This window comes from Rutilus rutilus, assembly GCF_951802725.1.
Source record: "Rutilus rutilus genome assembly, chromosome: 17".
NCBI classification, from domain to species: Eukaryota; Metazoa; Chordata; class Actinopteri; order Cypriniformes; family Leuciscidae; genus Rutilus; species Rutilus rutilus.
This window is the reverse complement of record NC_140230.1, coordinates 23,125,467-23,141,879: the sequence shown is the minus strand read 5'-3', so window position 1 is coordinate 23,141,879 and position 16,413 is coordinate 23,125,467. Positions and strand designations below refer to the sequence as shown.

The 16,413-nt window shown below is 36.7% G+C and overlaps 1 protein-coding gene across 1 annotated transcript; it reads left to right on the top strand.

The window, feature by feature from the left end:
• Positions 1–3,625: 3,625 nt before the first annotated feature.
• Positions 3,626–15,373, top strand: LOC311276392 (soluble guanylate cyclase 88E-like; the record flags this gene model as incomplete). The annotated part of the gene is made up of 16 exons (XM_084386027.1): positions 3,626–3,753; positions 3,848–3,980; positions 5,110–5,284; positions 6,911–7,002; positions 7,109–7,366; positions 7,529–7,670; positions 9,468–9,593; positions 9,867–9,987; positions 10,632–10,761; positions 10,944–11,090; positions 11,293–11,439; positions 12,185–12,341; positions 12,508–12,617; positions 12,785–12,874; positions 14,278–14,396; positions 14,813–15,373. 16 exons carry the CDS (start codon positions 3,626–3,628, stop codon positions 15,177–15,179), a joined length of 2,442 nt encoding a protein of 813 aa, XP_084242153.1. The 3' UTR covers positions 15,180–15,373.
• Between the last annotated feature and the right edge of the window lie 1,040 nt (positions 15,374–16,413).

Sequence of the window (16,413 nt, the reverse complement as noted above, 5' to 3'; positions counted from 1 at the left end):
TGCAAACAAATGATCGAGGTATTTGTATGCACAATCCTCAGAGGCAAGAGTAAAAGTAACTCAGATGAAAAAGAGGGAAGGTTCTGCAGACAATCTCTCTAAAGTATTCATTTGAATATAACTGCATATGGGAGGTCAGGGCTGGTTATCACAGATTTTACTTAAGATTTTGCAGGGTAGGTTTATGTTTGAATTTTAATTTCAGTATAGACATCCCTAAAAGTTGTGGCTAGTCGTAACTACACTGTAAAAAGTGAACAGTTAGATCAACTTTAAAAAATTGGTAACACCTAAAGAAATTAAGTTTTCTAAACTTAAATTATCACGTTTTATCGTGAAAAACGTGCTAATTTAAGTTGAGAAAACTTAATTTCTTTAGGTGTTACCAATTGAAGTAATTTTTTAAAGTTGATCCAACTGTTCACTTTTTACAGTGTAGCCACTTCTGTTATAATAATTGCTGGTTATTATACTCAAAATTTCAAATGGAATTGAAGAATACCATTGAACAATTTAAAATTGACATTAAAACGAATTTGAAAATAATATCTAAATGTACAATGTTCTTTTTTCTCTATAGCCTATATATTTTCTCTATATAACAAGTACTCTTTTTTGCACAATTTGCTTGGTAAATAAAAAATAAAAAAAATTTATTACACAGAAAAAGATACAATTCATCAAATACTTGAATATTAACATCGGGGCAAGCTGTCACAATGGATACAAATGTTTGTCAGTGAAGTTTTATTGTGTTCTCTTGTGCACTCAACAGCTAGGGCTACAGCAAAAAATAGGTTGATACAATGAAAATATTCTTAAATAAGAGTTTTGAACAAGGTGTTTAAAAACAACATCTAACAGTCACTGTGATAGCTAGCCCTTGTGATACCCCATGGCCATGATACTCATGTTTATCACCGGCATTGTGTCCTACTGTAACATACTGTACACTCATGCATAGAGAGAAAGAAATACAGTAAATAAACAAGAAGGAGAAACCTAACTTGTGGACTTTATGGATATGACCCCTTTTTAAATAGACTACAGAGAGACTAAGTGAGAGATAGAGGCTGATGAGCTGAGAGGTTTTTCTTGGGTGACTGGAAACAAAGACATGCTAATTATTGGCTTGTGATGAAACTACAGGAACACAATTCACGCTTCTCAGGTGACAGGTCCATTCCCCACACACCACTAATTGCACTGTCAAGCGCTCAGTTTGTATATCTATATCCATCTATCTATCTAGCTAGCTAGCTATACATATATATGTATGTATTGGTGCGTTCAAGTCATCTCGTATAGATCGTATTTACGAGTTGAATGCACATGAACGCCACCACAATGTCGTAAATACCAGTGGGGAGCTCGGGATTTTCTTTAAGCCCCGATCTGTACGAGTTGGGGGCGTGTCAGTGAGAAACATGGCGGAATCAATGAATGCAACGTCTGTAGTTGAGCAAAGTGATAGTAAAATATATCACAATACTTACAGGTATAGCAGTGACATTGTAAGGCTTTTTCATTTATAACAAAGTAAGCTCTCTGCACAAAATATGATAGCCTACTTGTAATATAACAATTATATATATAATTATATAATGATACAGTTAATTTACATTGGCCTCATAAGTTAATTAAAAACATAAAAAGAAAAACACACCCGATGCGCATTCTTTGTTTTTCATTTTCTATAAGCAGAGTTAACAAAACTTGCTATATTTTCGTGTTATTCATTAAAAGAAGGTACATCACCATCTTGCTCCGACGAAACTGACTTGAACGCACCTCACGTCGTCAACACGACTTCCCACCTCGTACGTACGAAATTCCCAGGAGGACTTGAACGCACCATATGTATGTATATATATAGGAATCGCGCTATGATTGGATATGATCGGTAATGACTAAATATGATTGGTTCGTGGCTACGATAAATCCCGCCTCTTGTTTTCGTGCGCGTGAGTTGGCCTGAATGAAGACAATGAAGGCGTTAATGAGAGCATTAATTAAAAAGTAAGTAAACAACTCATCCATTTAGATATCACCGCTTTATGTCAACGTCAAAGTCAAACTTCAAATGGCCTGAAAACATGATGACTGTGGGGGGTTTTAGTGATCAGTCAGCTTGGGGAAATTAAATCTTCGTGTCTGTGACCAGCTTGATGACTGATGAAAATAAGTTGACCATTAAAAAGAGAAGCTGAACATTAGTTCACAAATAATATTGTTTAAATTGTTACTGCCTTTAGTTATTTTGGAATAAATGTAAACAATCGTAAAACTACTAACTTGAATAAATATACATAGGATAGAGCTCTAGTGTAAAAATAGCTAGTCTTTTTTTATGTAATGTTTATTTAACCAGGAAAATTAAGTGTAACAGGGACATAAATTTACATTTGATATTTAGGCTATACCAAAAAAATGTGAGGACTTTGCCTCCTCATTTTAAAACACCACCGTACACAACTGGTGTGTGTGTGTGTGTGTGTGTATGTGCGTGTGACATATGTAGGATACATATGATGTAAGCCATTTATTTTTGTTGGAAAACAATGACAATAAGTCGTTAGTAAAGGGCAACCAACAGCCTAGTCAGTCATTTTGCTGCTTTCAGCGTTGAGTCAATAGCTTAACGACGCTGTGTCAACAGTGGCCCCTAGCGGATACTGAGAGTAATGCACAAAGACACAGTCGTATTTTGACGAGAAGGGTTAATAATTTGCAAGTTTTTAATGAAATCTTTTATTTACTTTAAAGTTATTTAAAATCCGCGAATGAACAATGGAACAATTTATTTACTTAATTTATCCACCATAACTATAATATAGTTATACAAGGATAATAACATTTTTTATTTTAAAGCACTATTAAACAAGTCATAAACAAGCTGCTAAATAGCAGCTTAATAAGCAAGATAAATCGTGTCTTAAGGAAACGCTATAGGTTTTTACAATGGTTAGCTGATGATTAGCTCAGTACAAACAATAGAAGTCAATAGCAAGTCATTCATAATAGAAAAACAAATGTGTGTGTGTGTGTGTGTGTGTGTGTGTGTGTGTGTGTGTGTGTGTGTGTGTGTGTGTGTGTGTGTGTGTGATTTGTTTGAAAGCCGGTTTATTAAGAGACTAAAAATATCTAATTTCACACATAAAAAGGGCAAAACTTTAGGGTTAATTTATAGCATGTTGTTTAGCACCTGCCACGAACATACCCCTGCTCTCTTGTTTTAGTCCATGTGGCCATTGTACTGACAGAAATGAGTATGAAGTGCTTCAGGTGCCAAAAACAGGTGTTTAAAGATAAAGAGAGTGAAAGAGAGTGAGAGAGAGAGAGAGAGAAAGAGAGAAAGAGAGAGAGAGAGGGGGGGGGGGGGGGGTAGCTTTAGCCAAATTCAGACTCATCTACACATTACACAGGACTGAGGTCTGCAGGTAAGCCACATACATTTACTCTTACTTGTTTATGCATCTCATTGATTTTTGCCATATAAAAGCCTAACTAAAAGCTGGACTAAAAGCCTCTTGATGTCCATGAAGCATCTCTGATCCAGGTTGAGCTCTCTTCAGACTGATCATATTTCTGGGGCAGCATACTGGAGGTTCCAAACCCCCTGAAGATGTATGGCCTGTATTTGGAAGCGGTGAATGACTACATTAATGAATCATATGGAGAGGACGTATGGAGGCTAATCGAGGCCAGAGCGGAGATCCCGCACCTCAAATTTGTTCGCCACCAGATGTACAAGTAAGTCCTGAAAGTGCAGAGTCACATATCTGATTAATTAAGTGTCATAGATTGCATCTAGCTAATTTAACAATGCTTGTGTTTATTATTCCAGCGATAATCTGATCCTAAGATTGGCAAAGGCAGCTGGTGAGGTTTTAGGAAAAACTCATGATGAGCTGATGTACGCTTTCGGGGTCTACATGGTCAAGCGGATAGGAAACTATGGATATGAGAGGATCTTAAAGGTGATTTTCAAGCACGGTAGACTCTGTATGTCACAGGTACTCATTTAGATAATCATTCAAAGGTTTTGGGTCGGTAAGATTTTTTGGTTTCATTTTATTTTGATGGTCCCTTTAACACATGGTAGGGTTAGGGTTAAAATAAGTTGACATGTAGTTGCAAAGTTACCTATAGTCAGTGGAATGTCTGTTGAAGGACCATCACAATAAAGAGTTAGCCAATATTAAGCAGACAGTCAGCTAATACTGAATAAGAGTTAGTTGACATGTAGTTGCAAAGTTACTTATAGTCAACAGAATGTTCAAAAGGGACCATCAAAATAAAGTCTTACCAATTTTTTTTATTTTTTTTTATTGGTCAATTGTGAAAGTAAAGACTTTTACATTTATACAAAAATGTTATTTAAAATCAAATGTTGTTCTTTTGAACTTTCTATTCTTCAAAGAATCCTGGAAAAAAATGTATCATAGTTTCCACAAAAATATTAAGCGGCGCAACTGTTTCAGCATTGAGTAATGATGCTGAAAATTCGGCTTTAACATCACAAGAATAAATTACATTTTACAATATATTGAAATAGAAAATAGTAATTTAAATTTTTTATAATATTTCACAATATTATAGTTTTACTGTATTTTTTTGTTAAATAAATGCAGCTTTAATGAGCATAAGAGGTTTTAATAGTATAATAAAATATAGGCTACTCTTTAATTGTTTTTTAAATAAACTGTCTTAAGTTAAGACTGTTTCTGTTCGAAACTTTCGCCTCCGGGTTTTCGCCTCTGACACGCGTAAATTTCGCTTCAAACTTTTGTTTTTACGCGCGTCGATTTCGCTCTTGACGCGCGAATGAACACAAAGTGGTCACGCATATAACTAGACGCGGCAGGCGCGAATTTAGACGCATATTCGCGTTTGGCGTGAACGCAGCATTTTAGCCTATATTTAAAAAGAATTATGATTTATTGCTATATCGTTAAAAAACGAAAACATCTTACCAACCTCAAACTTACAGGTAGTGTATGACATTTATCTTCTATTTTTCTTTATTGGGCTTTTTCTCAATGGACAACTGTATAATTGTACACATTTTACATAGCTTTTTAATCTCTTTTAATCTCTTTGTCTCAGGTACTGGGGCGCAATGTACGAGATTTCATCAATGAGCTGGATAACCTGCATGAGTACTTCCGTTTCTCTTTCCCAAAAGTCCAGCCTCCCAGTTTCTGTGTTGAGGAAGAATGTGAGACAAGTCTTACCCTGCACTACCGTTCAACAAGGAAAGGATTCACACAGTTTGTCAAAGGTAATAGTGCTACTGTAAGTGTAGAGAGTATATTGTATTCAGATCAGCAGCACGACTTGCAAGTGTGACATTGATTTTAAACAACAGTTCAATAAACAACAAATCAATAACATACATTCTGACAGTATTGGCAGTTACTTCATTAAAAAAAAAGCCAAAGCAGAATTAAATATTGGGCATCTCAGAGCAACAGAAAGTGATGTTTCGCTCCTGAACGAATCGAGTGGATGAATGATTATATCATATGATTCACATATAAGGCTGCGTTTACACTTGGCATTAACATGCGACCTGTATCCGGATGTTGTCCACATACACATTGAAAAGACAAGTGTAAACGTGTTTCTGATCGGAATGTTATCCGATCAGCGTGTCCTGGTCCAGAGGTAGTCGAGGACGCATTGTGATCAGATCTCAGTGTAATGTAAACGCAATCCAGCCATCGTATCTACATTCAGAGGGCGACATCATATAAATCACTGCCCAGTCTCCCCACGTGGCTGTCAGAAAATAATGGCCAGATGCAGTTTAGACAAGAAATTAAACTCTTACAATAAACGTCAATCTTTAAAATAGTTTATTTAGACTTGCATGATACTGTGTGTATAATTTTTCATTTTAATTGTGCAACAGTATCTGAATGAGGCGATCACCTGTACAATCACAATCAGTCATGAGATCAGAGAAATAATCGGAATACACTTTTTATTTTTTTTATTTTTTAAATGTTGAATGTTTTTATTGTTTCAGCATGTTTATTAATCTCACATTTCTGTCAATATAGTCATTGCACGCTATAACCTTAAACCCAGATGATCGATGATGTGACTTGTTTAACATGATCAACCCAGTTATTTTTGTATGATCAGCTCTGGAAGTATTTCTTCGTTCAAAAAACTGTCTTGCCACAGACCTAATTTAAATATTATGGAGGAAATCTGATCGGTTATCAAGATACAGAGGCTACTTAATGTAAACGCGTCATGTCCTGATCTGCTAGATCGGATCACGGTGATCGCATGTTAATGCCAAGTGTAAACGCAGCCTAAGTCGCTTGTTTCAGTCCTAAATTAATCAGAACAAATTGGTTTAATGAATGATTCAATGAGTCACTTGAGTCATTCAGACAGTAGCCTGTTGCCACCTACTGGCGTAACAATGTAACCTGAAGAAAGAGTCACCACACCAGTAATGCAAAGTCAAGGCCCAGAATAAACTTTTAACAATAATAAAAAGTACAGACCAAGTATTAAGATTTCCACCTGATTACACCAAGTTACAACTAATATAATTTACATCCAAAAACTGTACATCTGAGACAAATTGTTTCCTACTGAGCCTCCTTACATTTGCCTAATAAATCTGCTTTATACATCTTTTACTGAATGAACAGTTACCATATTAACAGGATGAGCATAATGGTGACCTCTGCATGCGTGCTTTCTGAAACTGCATATTAAAATTCTTGAGAGATGTGCAACATTATTAAATAATGATCTCAAAGTGAAGTTTAGATAATTGAGATGTTTGACTAGATCTTACACAATAAAAGCTGGTCAGTCAAAGTGTTTGTAGCCTCAGGCTGTTTAACATTTTTTTTTAAAGTCTGTTTTGGATCCTCTGTAGGGCAGCTCTCTCAGGTGGGTCGACAGTTTTACAACACAGATATTGAGGTGGAGATTCTATCCAAAGAGGAAACAGAGAAAATGACATATGTGGTAAGAGTCCAAACAGACGAGACATTTACCTTCCTCTGTATACACAAACCCAGCTCTGTTATTCTTTATTTCTCCCATTTCTGATCTTCTCACTCTCTCTCTGAAGGTGTACAAGATGAATTTTGACAATGCTGCGTTTAAGCACCGTATGCCCCAGCAGAAAACAGCTCCAGGCTATGAGAAACTGCCCATGAAGAGAGGAATCTTTTTTGACATGTTCCCCTTCAGCGTAATATTCCGTAGGGACATGACCATGTATTGGATAGGAGATGGCTTGAAAGAGGTGTTTTCTGATCTGCAGGGTAAAAAGGTCAATGAGGAGTTTACCCTGGTGCGACCCATGCTGGAATTCAGCTGGGATAATGTGAGTGAACTGGAGGGTTGGAGAATAGATCCAAAGCAGCATAAAAGTAACAACCAACAACATAAAGATGAGGCGTTTAAAAAAAAAAATGTTCATGCTTTCTTTTCATGCTCTTGGCATTTGTGTCCTGAAAAGGTGCTTTGTTGGTGTGTGCTCTTTCAGATCTACACCCACCTCAACAATGTGTTTGAACTGCTGTCTAAGGCTGTGGTGGAGAGCAAACAGAAGGTCAACATCCCTAAACTCAACAAAGAAGAACCGGAGGAGAAAGAGGAGAGTGAAAAACCTAAAAAAGAAGAGCGAGGTACAGTGCTTATTCTGTATTGGTTAAACCATTTGTACACTCATTGTGAAGTAAAATCTGTGTAATTCTGCGGAATAGATTATATTAGGGTCAAATGTGTAACAAAAATGATCACGTTAAATAAAAATAATAGGAGTCAGTGACATGATTCACTCAAGCAAAGGTCAGCAAGAAATAGATAATTTAGAGAAATTAATGCTTTATTCTTCATTCGATTAAATTGATCAAAAGTTACAGTAAAGATTTACATTGTTACGATTTTTTTTTTTTTTTCTATTCTATTTTAAATCTGAAGAAATTAGGGGTGTAACAATATATCGTGTCACAATATATCGCAATACAAAAATGCAACAATATGTATCGTGGATAATGACAATATGTATCGTGGATAGTTCACCCAAAATAAAAATTACCCTGTGAGAAAAAATTGAAGTTTTCAGAGTCAGTACTACATTAAACTACAATATATTATGTTGAATATAATGTATAATAATGGGGGAATATTAGTGGGTCCTGATAATGCTTATGTTATAAGTCTTATGTTACCAGTAAAACGTGGCCTACGTTATTTTAAATATATCTAGCCAGTGACAGAGTGCAAGCATATTCGTCTAAAATAATTCAGTATTTTCAGGTTCAGAATCATGAATATATTTATTCTGGTGTTACCATTGTCCAAGCCTATTCATTTACACCCACAATATTATATCAAATTTAGCATTTAATCAACAGTAAAAATGTTCTTAACCTTTTATTATATGTCTTGGAGTATCGCAATAGTATCGTATCGTGAGTTCAGTATCGTGATATGTATCGAATCGTGAAATTAGGGTATCGTTACACCCCTAGAAGAAATGTATTATGGCTCTTGCCAAAATTTTAATCAGTTCAACTATTTTCAACATTTAAAATAATAAGAAATGAAAATAATTATTACAAGTGTGACACTCACTTTTTTAGAACCATTAAATTTAAACTTTTCTTGAAAATGGTATAAAGGATTATCTAAATCATATGAAACCAACATGAGCACAAAGAGGACATTTCTAAAGAACTTGGCATGTTTTAAACTAGATTTTTATTTAGATTTGTCCTTCAACACACACACACACACACTCATATACTGTATACACATGTGCACAGAGAATTCTTCGCTCACATATTCCATGCCTAATAATAGCCAAAGCCACACTGACCAGTCAGAACAAGAACCGCTGCGGTGCTGACATCAGGAGTCAGATACATTAATAGCATATAAGCATTCACATCCTTTCACAAACTGCTCTGAGACACAAAGGGTTGAGGATCCAAATGCAGCTTTATTTTGGCAATCCAGAATCAAAATCTATATAACAGGCGAGGGTCAAAACCACATGGCAAACAATCCAGATAATAACAGAGTCCAAGACACAGGCAAATCCAGGGAGACAAGCAGAAGATCAAAACCATGAAACAGAAAACCAGAAAATAACACAGAATGCAGTGTGACAAGATACAAGACTTTGCAATGAGTGACTGAATAAACAGGGCTTATATAGACAAAGTTAACAAGGGTAATGACACACAGGTAGAAGTGATCAAACAAAAATGAGTCCAGGCAATGGGTTAAGGTTGGGAAGTGTAGTTCATGATGGGAAAGGCCAAGAAGACGGGAGGAGTGGAAATCAAGGGCACTCCAGCTGATGGATGTAATGCATCTAACCATCTAGCCTACACAGATCTACACGGATTAAAGCAGATAATGTCCTAAAACATCTCATGCTGACTTCTGTGACTGTGCCTCTGCTGTTCTCTCAGATATTAAAGTGATGGAGGAAATGAAGGGGACAGATCAGGAATACAGCGGCACTCTGACTCAGTACAACAGCTCGCCTAATTCTGGAGGAGAGGACATCGAGCTGCTGGCTTTTCAGACTGTCACCGGTTAGACACATTACAGAAAAGTGATGCTCTGAATGAGTTCCACTGGCATCTTTCTAGACATTGTTTTATGCTTTTGGAAAACATTCAAGAAAAGAACACTTCTGTGGCATAACTCTGATCCAAGACAACATTGAGAAATTCTATAGTCAATGAGATTAAAATCATTATTTAAAGTGTTTTGGGGACCTCAGAAAGTGCCTCTAGTCTTCATCATCCAAAGGAATCCAAATCTTCTGTCTATGCAATGAAAAATTAAACTTCTCTCTTGTTCAGGAAAGTGCAGTGAAACCATATTTGAAGACATGCGGGAGCCCCCTAAAAAGCCTCTCCACCTCAAGGGCCAGATGAAGTACGTCCCTCAGTGGGACTCCCTCATCTTTCTAGGAACTCCCATGTAAGCTTTCATAATCTCACACATTTACAACATTGTAGTCTGAGCTAATGGAAAACATTAATTTAGTTATTGCCACATAAAACTGACAATCAATAGTTCTCTGCCAAGTCATTTCAAAGGGACCATATCCTATATTCTCGCAGCCTTTTTAGTCATTATTTAGTTTGAAATGACCATTTTCCATTCTCTCTCTGACCTGTGAGAATTAAACAGGTTCTCAACTGGGTTTTTTTCAGAATGCAGGTTTTACATTGGACATCATCCAACACTGCAGCAAAAATGTTAAGCTTACAAAAGCAACAAATATGTCCTTAAAAACAAGCATGTTGTAAATAAAAAGTTACTAAATTACTTTAAAGTTACTAAGCCCATTTATTTTACTATCTTGACTATACACAATTATATAGGTTCTTTCCCCCTACTGTCCATGTCCCGATCAGAACAGACCTGCCAGTTGAGTAGTACTAATCTATATCATTTAAATCCTGTTTTCCATATGAGCCCTTTAAAATGTGTAGTAATAAGTCTACAATTGTCAGATCTGTCTGTAGAAACAGTTTAACTGCAGAAAAAAGCTGTTTTTATAAAAAGATTACAGTTACATATGTTGTAGTCTTTATTAAAACATATTCTCCTTTGTACAGTATTGAGACAGTGGAGGATATGATAAAAATGGGTGTTTACGTCAATGATTTAAACCTGCACGACTCAAGCAGAGAGCTCATCCTGGCTGGAACACAGCAATCAGCAGAGCTGCAACTGGCACTTGACCAGGTATACATGTCACACTGATGCCACCAAGCCCAAAATCCCATCCTCAAGGAGACACATTTTATTTAAAATGCAGGAGTTATGCAGCAGAATTTCCAGTATGGACTGACTCAAGTCTATTAAGCTGAGTCTGTTGTTACTGCATCTAGAAATGACAGGCCGATCTCTGACTTTGCCTCCTACAGGAGCAGCAGAAATATGCACAGCTGCAGGAGATCATTAAAAAACTGGATGAGGAGAAGAAGAGAGGAGACTCCCTGCTGTATGCCATGATACCCAAAGCAGTGGCGGACAGACTGCGCAAGGGAATCACAGCCCTGGAGACATGTCAGGTACACACAAACCCACCCATTAAACACACTTCTAAACACAATAAAACACACAAATTTAAATGAATTTCACTTAGTATAGACTGACCATTGAGATCAAAATCTCAAGAGGGTTAATGAAATACGATGAAAAGCACTTTATTTTTTCCTCTAGTGCTGTCCTGCTGTTATTAAGCACTGTTCTTGATCCGTTATCTCCCTCCAGGTGTTCCCAGACGTGACCATCCTGTTCAGCGATGTGGTGAAGTTTAATGAGATCTGTATCCACATCAGCCCTATGCAGGTGGTGGACATGCTAAACGAGATCTACATCGTTTTTGACACACTCAGCGAGAAGCACAATGTTTATAAGGTAACATAAGGAACTCCAACAAAGGCAACTTTTCCACTGACACAACATGTTCTTTCACATTTCTCACAAGGGAGGCACGATGTATATCACTACCATATCGGCTATCGCCGTAAATTAGATTATTCTATAATCTAATATTGGCAATAGCTATTTCTATTTTAATATATTTTTAAATGGAAATGTAAAAATGGAAGTCTTCAGTGTCACATGATGCATTAGAAATCATTCTACTGATTTGCTCAAGAAACATTACTTATAAATATCAATGTTGCAAGCAGTTGTGCTGCTTCATGTGGAAACCATGATACATTTTTTAATGCATTTTTTCAAAATTCCAAAAGAACAGCATTTATTTTAAAAAGAAATCTTTTGTATCATTATATGTATCAATTTAATACATCCTTGCTGTATAAAAAAATGTTTGGTTTTTTTATATTAAATATTATTTAAGTATTTGTCATATTTGGCACATCTCAAAATGAATAACCATTTATTATACTGTACATTATAAATGTCTTAAATACTAACCATTGCCTAAAAATAATTTCGGATGTAAATACTGGTAAATACCAGAAAATATCAGCTTGGTGGTATCTGCCAGAATTTTTATATCTATGCATCCCTATTTTTTAATAAAACGTTCTAATTTCTAATTAAGTACAGTACCTTTCATCTTTATTGTCATTTTTAAAGCGCTTCAAATTGAGTGCGTAATGAAACTCAACTAATGCTCTTGCTCACTCAGGTGGAGACCATTAGGGATGCCTACATGGTGGTGGCAGGTGTGCCCAATAAAACCACATTTCATGCCCACCACATCTGTGACATGGCTCTAGATATGTTGAGCTCCATTGATCACCTAAAAGACCCCTCCACCGGGGACAACATCCAGATCCGTGTTGGTAGGTGCACCCGGACTCACACAGTATCCCATGCTTAACAAAACAACAACCCTTTCATGTGATGTATTCATAATTTGTATGCGTGCCACACAATGTAAGAACATGATTTACACATTTTAAACTCTTCATGCTCCAGCTTAAGGCTTTTGTTTTGGTCTTCACACAGGCATTCACTCTGGAATGGTGGTGGCAGGGGTGGTGGGTCTGAAAATGCCCAGGTATTGTATGTTTGGAGACACTGTGAACACGGCTTCTCGGATGGAGTCAAATGGCGTGGTGGGCCACTTTCTTATGCTGTACTGAGACTAGAAATGAACAGCCTCAAATAACTATACAAAACTGTCTTATCATGAAATAAATAATGAGTGATTTTGAATTATATTTTACAGGGAATACAGTTAATTAAACAGCTAATTTTACTCTCTCTCTTTCTGTGCGGCTAGGGCATGCAAATCCACATCAGTCAAACCACCAAAGACCATCTGGAGCATGAGCCGTACATCATTGAGGAACGTGGAAAGATTTTTGTTAAGGTACTACAGTACATAATTATCATCCCCAACATCATTATCAACAATGTTATGCACATTAAAAACTTCCAAAACTATGTACACCACAATGAAACGGTTTTTTAAAAGTCTTTTATGGCCACCAAGACTGCATTTATTTCAGCAAAAATACAGTAAAATAGAATTATTGTGAAATATTATAATAATTTTAAATAACTGTTTTCTATTTTAATATATTTTAAAATGTAATTTATTCCTTTGATGGCAAAGCTGAATTTTCAGCTTTCTGTCTTCGGTATCACATGATCCTTCAGAAATCATTCTAATATGCTGATTTGGTGCTCAAGTAACATTACTAATTATTATGAATGTTGAAAACAGGCTGCTTAATATTTTTTTAGAAATCGTGATCATTTTTTTCCAAGATTCTTTGATTAAAAGAACCTTCAAAAGAAAAAAATGTTTAATACAATTTTTGCTGTCACTTTTAATCAGTTTAAAGCATTCCTTTCTGAATAAAAGAATTCAATACTTTTAAACAAAAATCTTACTGACCCTAAATTTCCAATGGTAGTGTATATATAAGAGTTCACAATCATAACATAGCATAACATAGTCTGGGCCTAAACATTTCTTTCAGAGCCACAGTTTAATCCAAGACTTCCATGGACCAAAGTCTTGCCCAAAAACAGTTGCATTCAGCAGTATAAATGCTCAACCCGATCCATGTGTAGTAAAACATTTATTAGCCTATTTAAATGGCTTCATATCATGTAAGTGTACATGACAGTAAGTGTAAGGCCAGCTAGTAAAGAGCTGTGCGAGTAAACCTCACTTCCCTGGCCTTAAGAGGCGCACTAGCGATGGACGCTAGAGGCTGCGGTCTTAAGCGTTCTTGTTAGCACACCCCCCTACCATGCTGGAGACGCTGGTTCAAATCCTGCTTGGCGTGTTATGAGTAGAATTGGAAGGGTTACATTGCTGCCGTGACCCAGATGGGAATGGGGTTTAGGGGGGTGAGTGTATCTGAGGCCAGCTGTGCTGGAAAAACCCAATGACACCAGAGGCTGTGTTCTTTAGCATCCTTGTTAGAGGACCTGCCTTCCTTGCTGGAGATGCCGGTTCGCATCCCACTCGGAGCGGAAAGAGTAGTAGGAGGCCAGTTAGTAAAGAGCTGTGCGAGTAAACCTCACTTCCCTGGCCTCAAGAGATGCACTAGAGGCTCCCATGCCGGGAATGCTAGTTTAAATCCCCTCTAGAAAGGTGTGAGTAGAACTGGAGGGGCATTATGTCTAAAAGTACCATTCACTACTTTGTGTAAAACTTTTCAAATAAAGATTTTTTTTTTTTTTTAGTATGACTTTATATTAATCCTTCTGCAAGCAAATAAAGTGGTGTGAAATCAACTGTAATCCCTCTTGATTCAGGGTAAAGGTTATATGAAGACATACTGGCTGAAGGGAAAGCAAGATCTGTCATTTAAGACTCCTGCAGAGCTCAGATACTGCAATGAGCAGAAGGACTCAGAGGACAGAAGCTCAAATGGGTGAGATGGGAAAAAAACACGTCAAAGCACAACAACTATGTGATCTACACTGCTGAAAAAAGACCAGAATTCTAGTAGGTTTAGAAAACTTAGCTGGTGAAACTGGTTGAAAAGCATCATGGCTGACCAAGGATGTTTTGCTAGTCAATAAGCACTAGAGGGGACACTAGCATACCAGCAAAAACAAAACATAATGCTGGTTTTGCTGGTAAGCGAATATATCTTTCGCATCATATTCTTTGTCGTTTATAATGAATCATTTTGATGCCTTAAACATGATGATATGACTTACCTGCCGTAGGCCATAACCTTATACCTTTCAATTCATCATGTTTTTCCATCTTCCAGAAAAATATCCTGACAGAATGCTTAACAGTTGTGTTTCTGTCTTCCATCTTAAATGTAATTTCGTTCAGGTCCACTTGCACCAACAGCAAACATTCCCCATCAAACCGAAACACCCCCAATGAGGAGCAGGCTGAGGGCAAGCCCACTTCCACTGACCTGCCCCCTGACGCCCTACCAGCACTAGAGGGCGCTCCAGACCCAAACACATTCACCAATGAGTCCCAGCAGGACAAAGAAAAGGTTAAAAAGACAAAGAATAACAAAGAAGGGAAGGTAGAAAATGCTTTGAGTAATGTGCAGGAAAGCACTCCGCCTGCTGGCGGCCAGGAGAATGCAGCTACAGAGCTTAACAACAAAAAGCACAGTTTCAGAAGCCAGTACTCACGATTACCAGCGAACCTCCCCATGCGAAGCACAGCCTGCAATTTGCTGTAAATATCCAGGGGGAGATTTATAAAATAGTACTTACTATATTAGTGAATCTTTCCAGCTTGAATTTTAAAAGCAAATTTTGGGAATAAATCTGGTGAATAATGCAGACTTATTTATCATGCAGACTTCTTCTTAGATGTCTTCTTAATGTCAAGATAAGATACTACTTTGTGTCAAAAAAATAAATACTGGTAACTAAATTACATGATGCATTTGGATCACAATTTGACAGTAAATCGAAAATAAGAGAGGATGTCCAAAGTGCAGTTCGGCTGCTACTTCCTCTTTAAAAAGTTTGAATAACTGTATTTGAATGTTTTATTTAAAGTAACAGATGTGATATATTAAAATCGATCTATTGAGTATATTAGAACATTTGCATGTACAGTTAGAACATTTATGTTAATCTTTAGAGAGGTTCACTATGATACAGTAGATGTGCCGAATCCCTGTATTCATTCGGTTACTGTAACAACAGTGAGTTTGTTGTATATCTAACATGTTAAATGTAATTGTTTACAGATTACGTTTGAATTCATTGTTTGATGAGCACTGTAAAATTGCCATGAAACACATACTTTGCTTAGAGAGTAAACATTATCAGATAATCTCAAGTGACCTAAATAAAGCATGTGAACACATTCACCCGAAGACATACACCTACGTTCAGACAGGCCTACACACACACATGCACACACACGTAAACAAAAGGAGATACCAGATAAACCAGGAAACAAACACTAGCATCATACTTAGAACGTAACGTATTTCCCATGCTATAAGTTCATTGTTACTGTCAAGTAAGTCTGCTTAGACTCAAAAAAGGAAGAACCCAAATGATATAAGAAAATGTAACAGAAATCTGAAAATGTGTTGATCCTGATCAAACGTGTTTTTTTTTTTATGTTTTTTTTATCAGATTAAGGCAGTCATGACATTTACATTATCGCAAATATCACAAAGTAAGTTAAATTCATCAAACTGTACTGGATAGATACTCATTGCTTTATCTCTGAAACACATTACACATTCGCACACACACAACATGTCAGATATCATTCAGCGATAAAGAGGAAGCCATCAGGAAACCACTTAAGCGACACTTCCTGTCTGTTGCCTTGGAGATGAACTTAATTCTTACTTTGCCTGAACGCTCTTAGCTTTGCAGAAAAACACAGATGTCATGTTTTCAGCCTCAATCTCACAACTGAAAGAGAAAGCTGTTGTAACTTGAGAA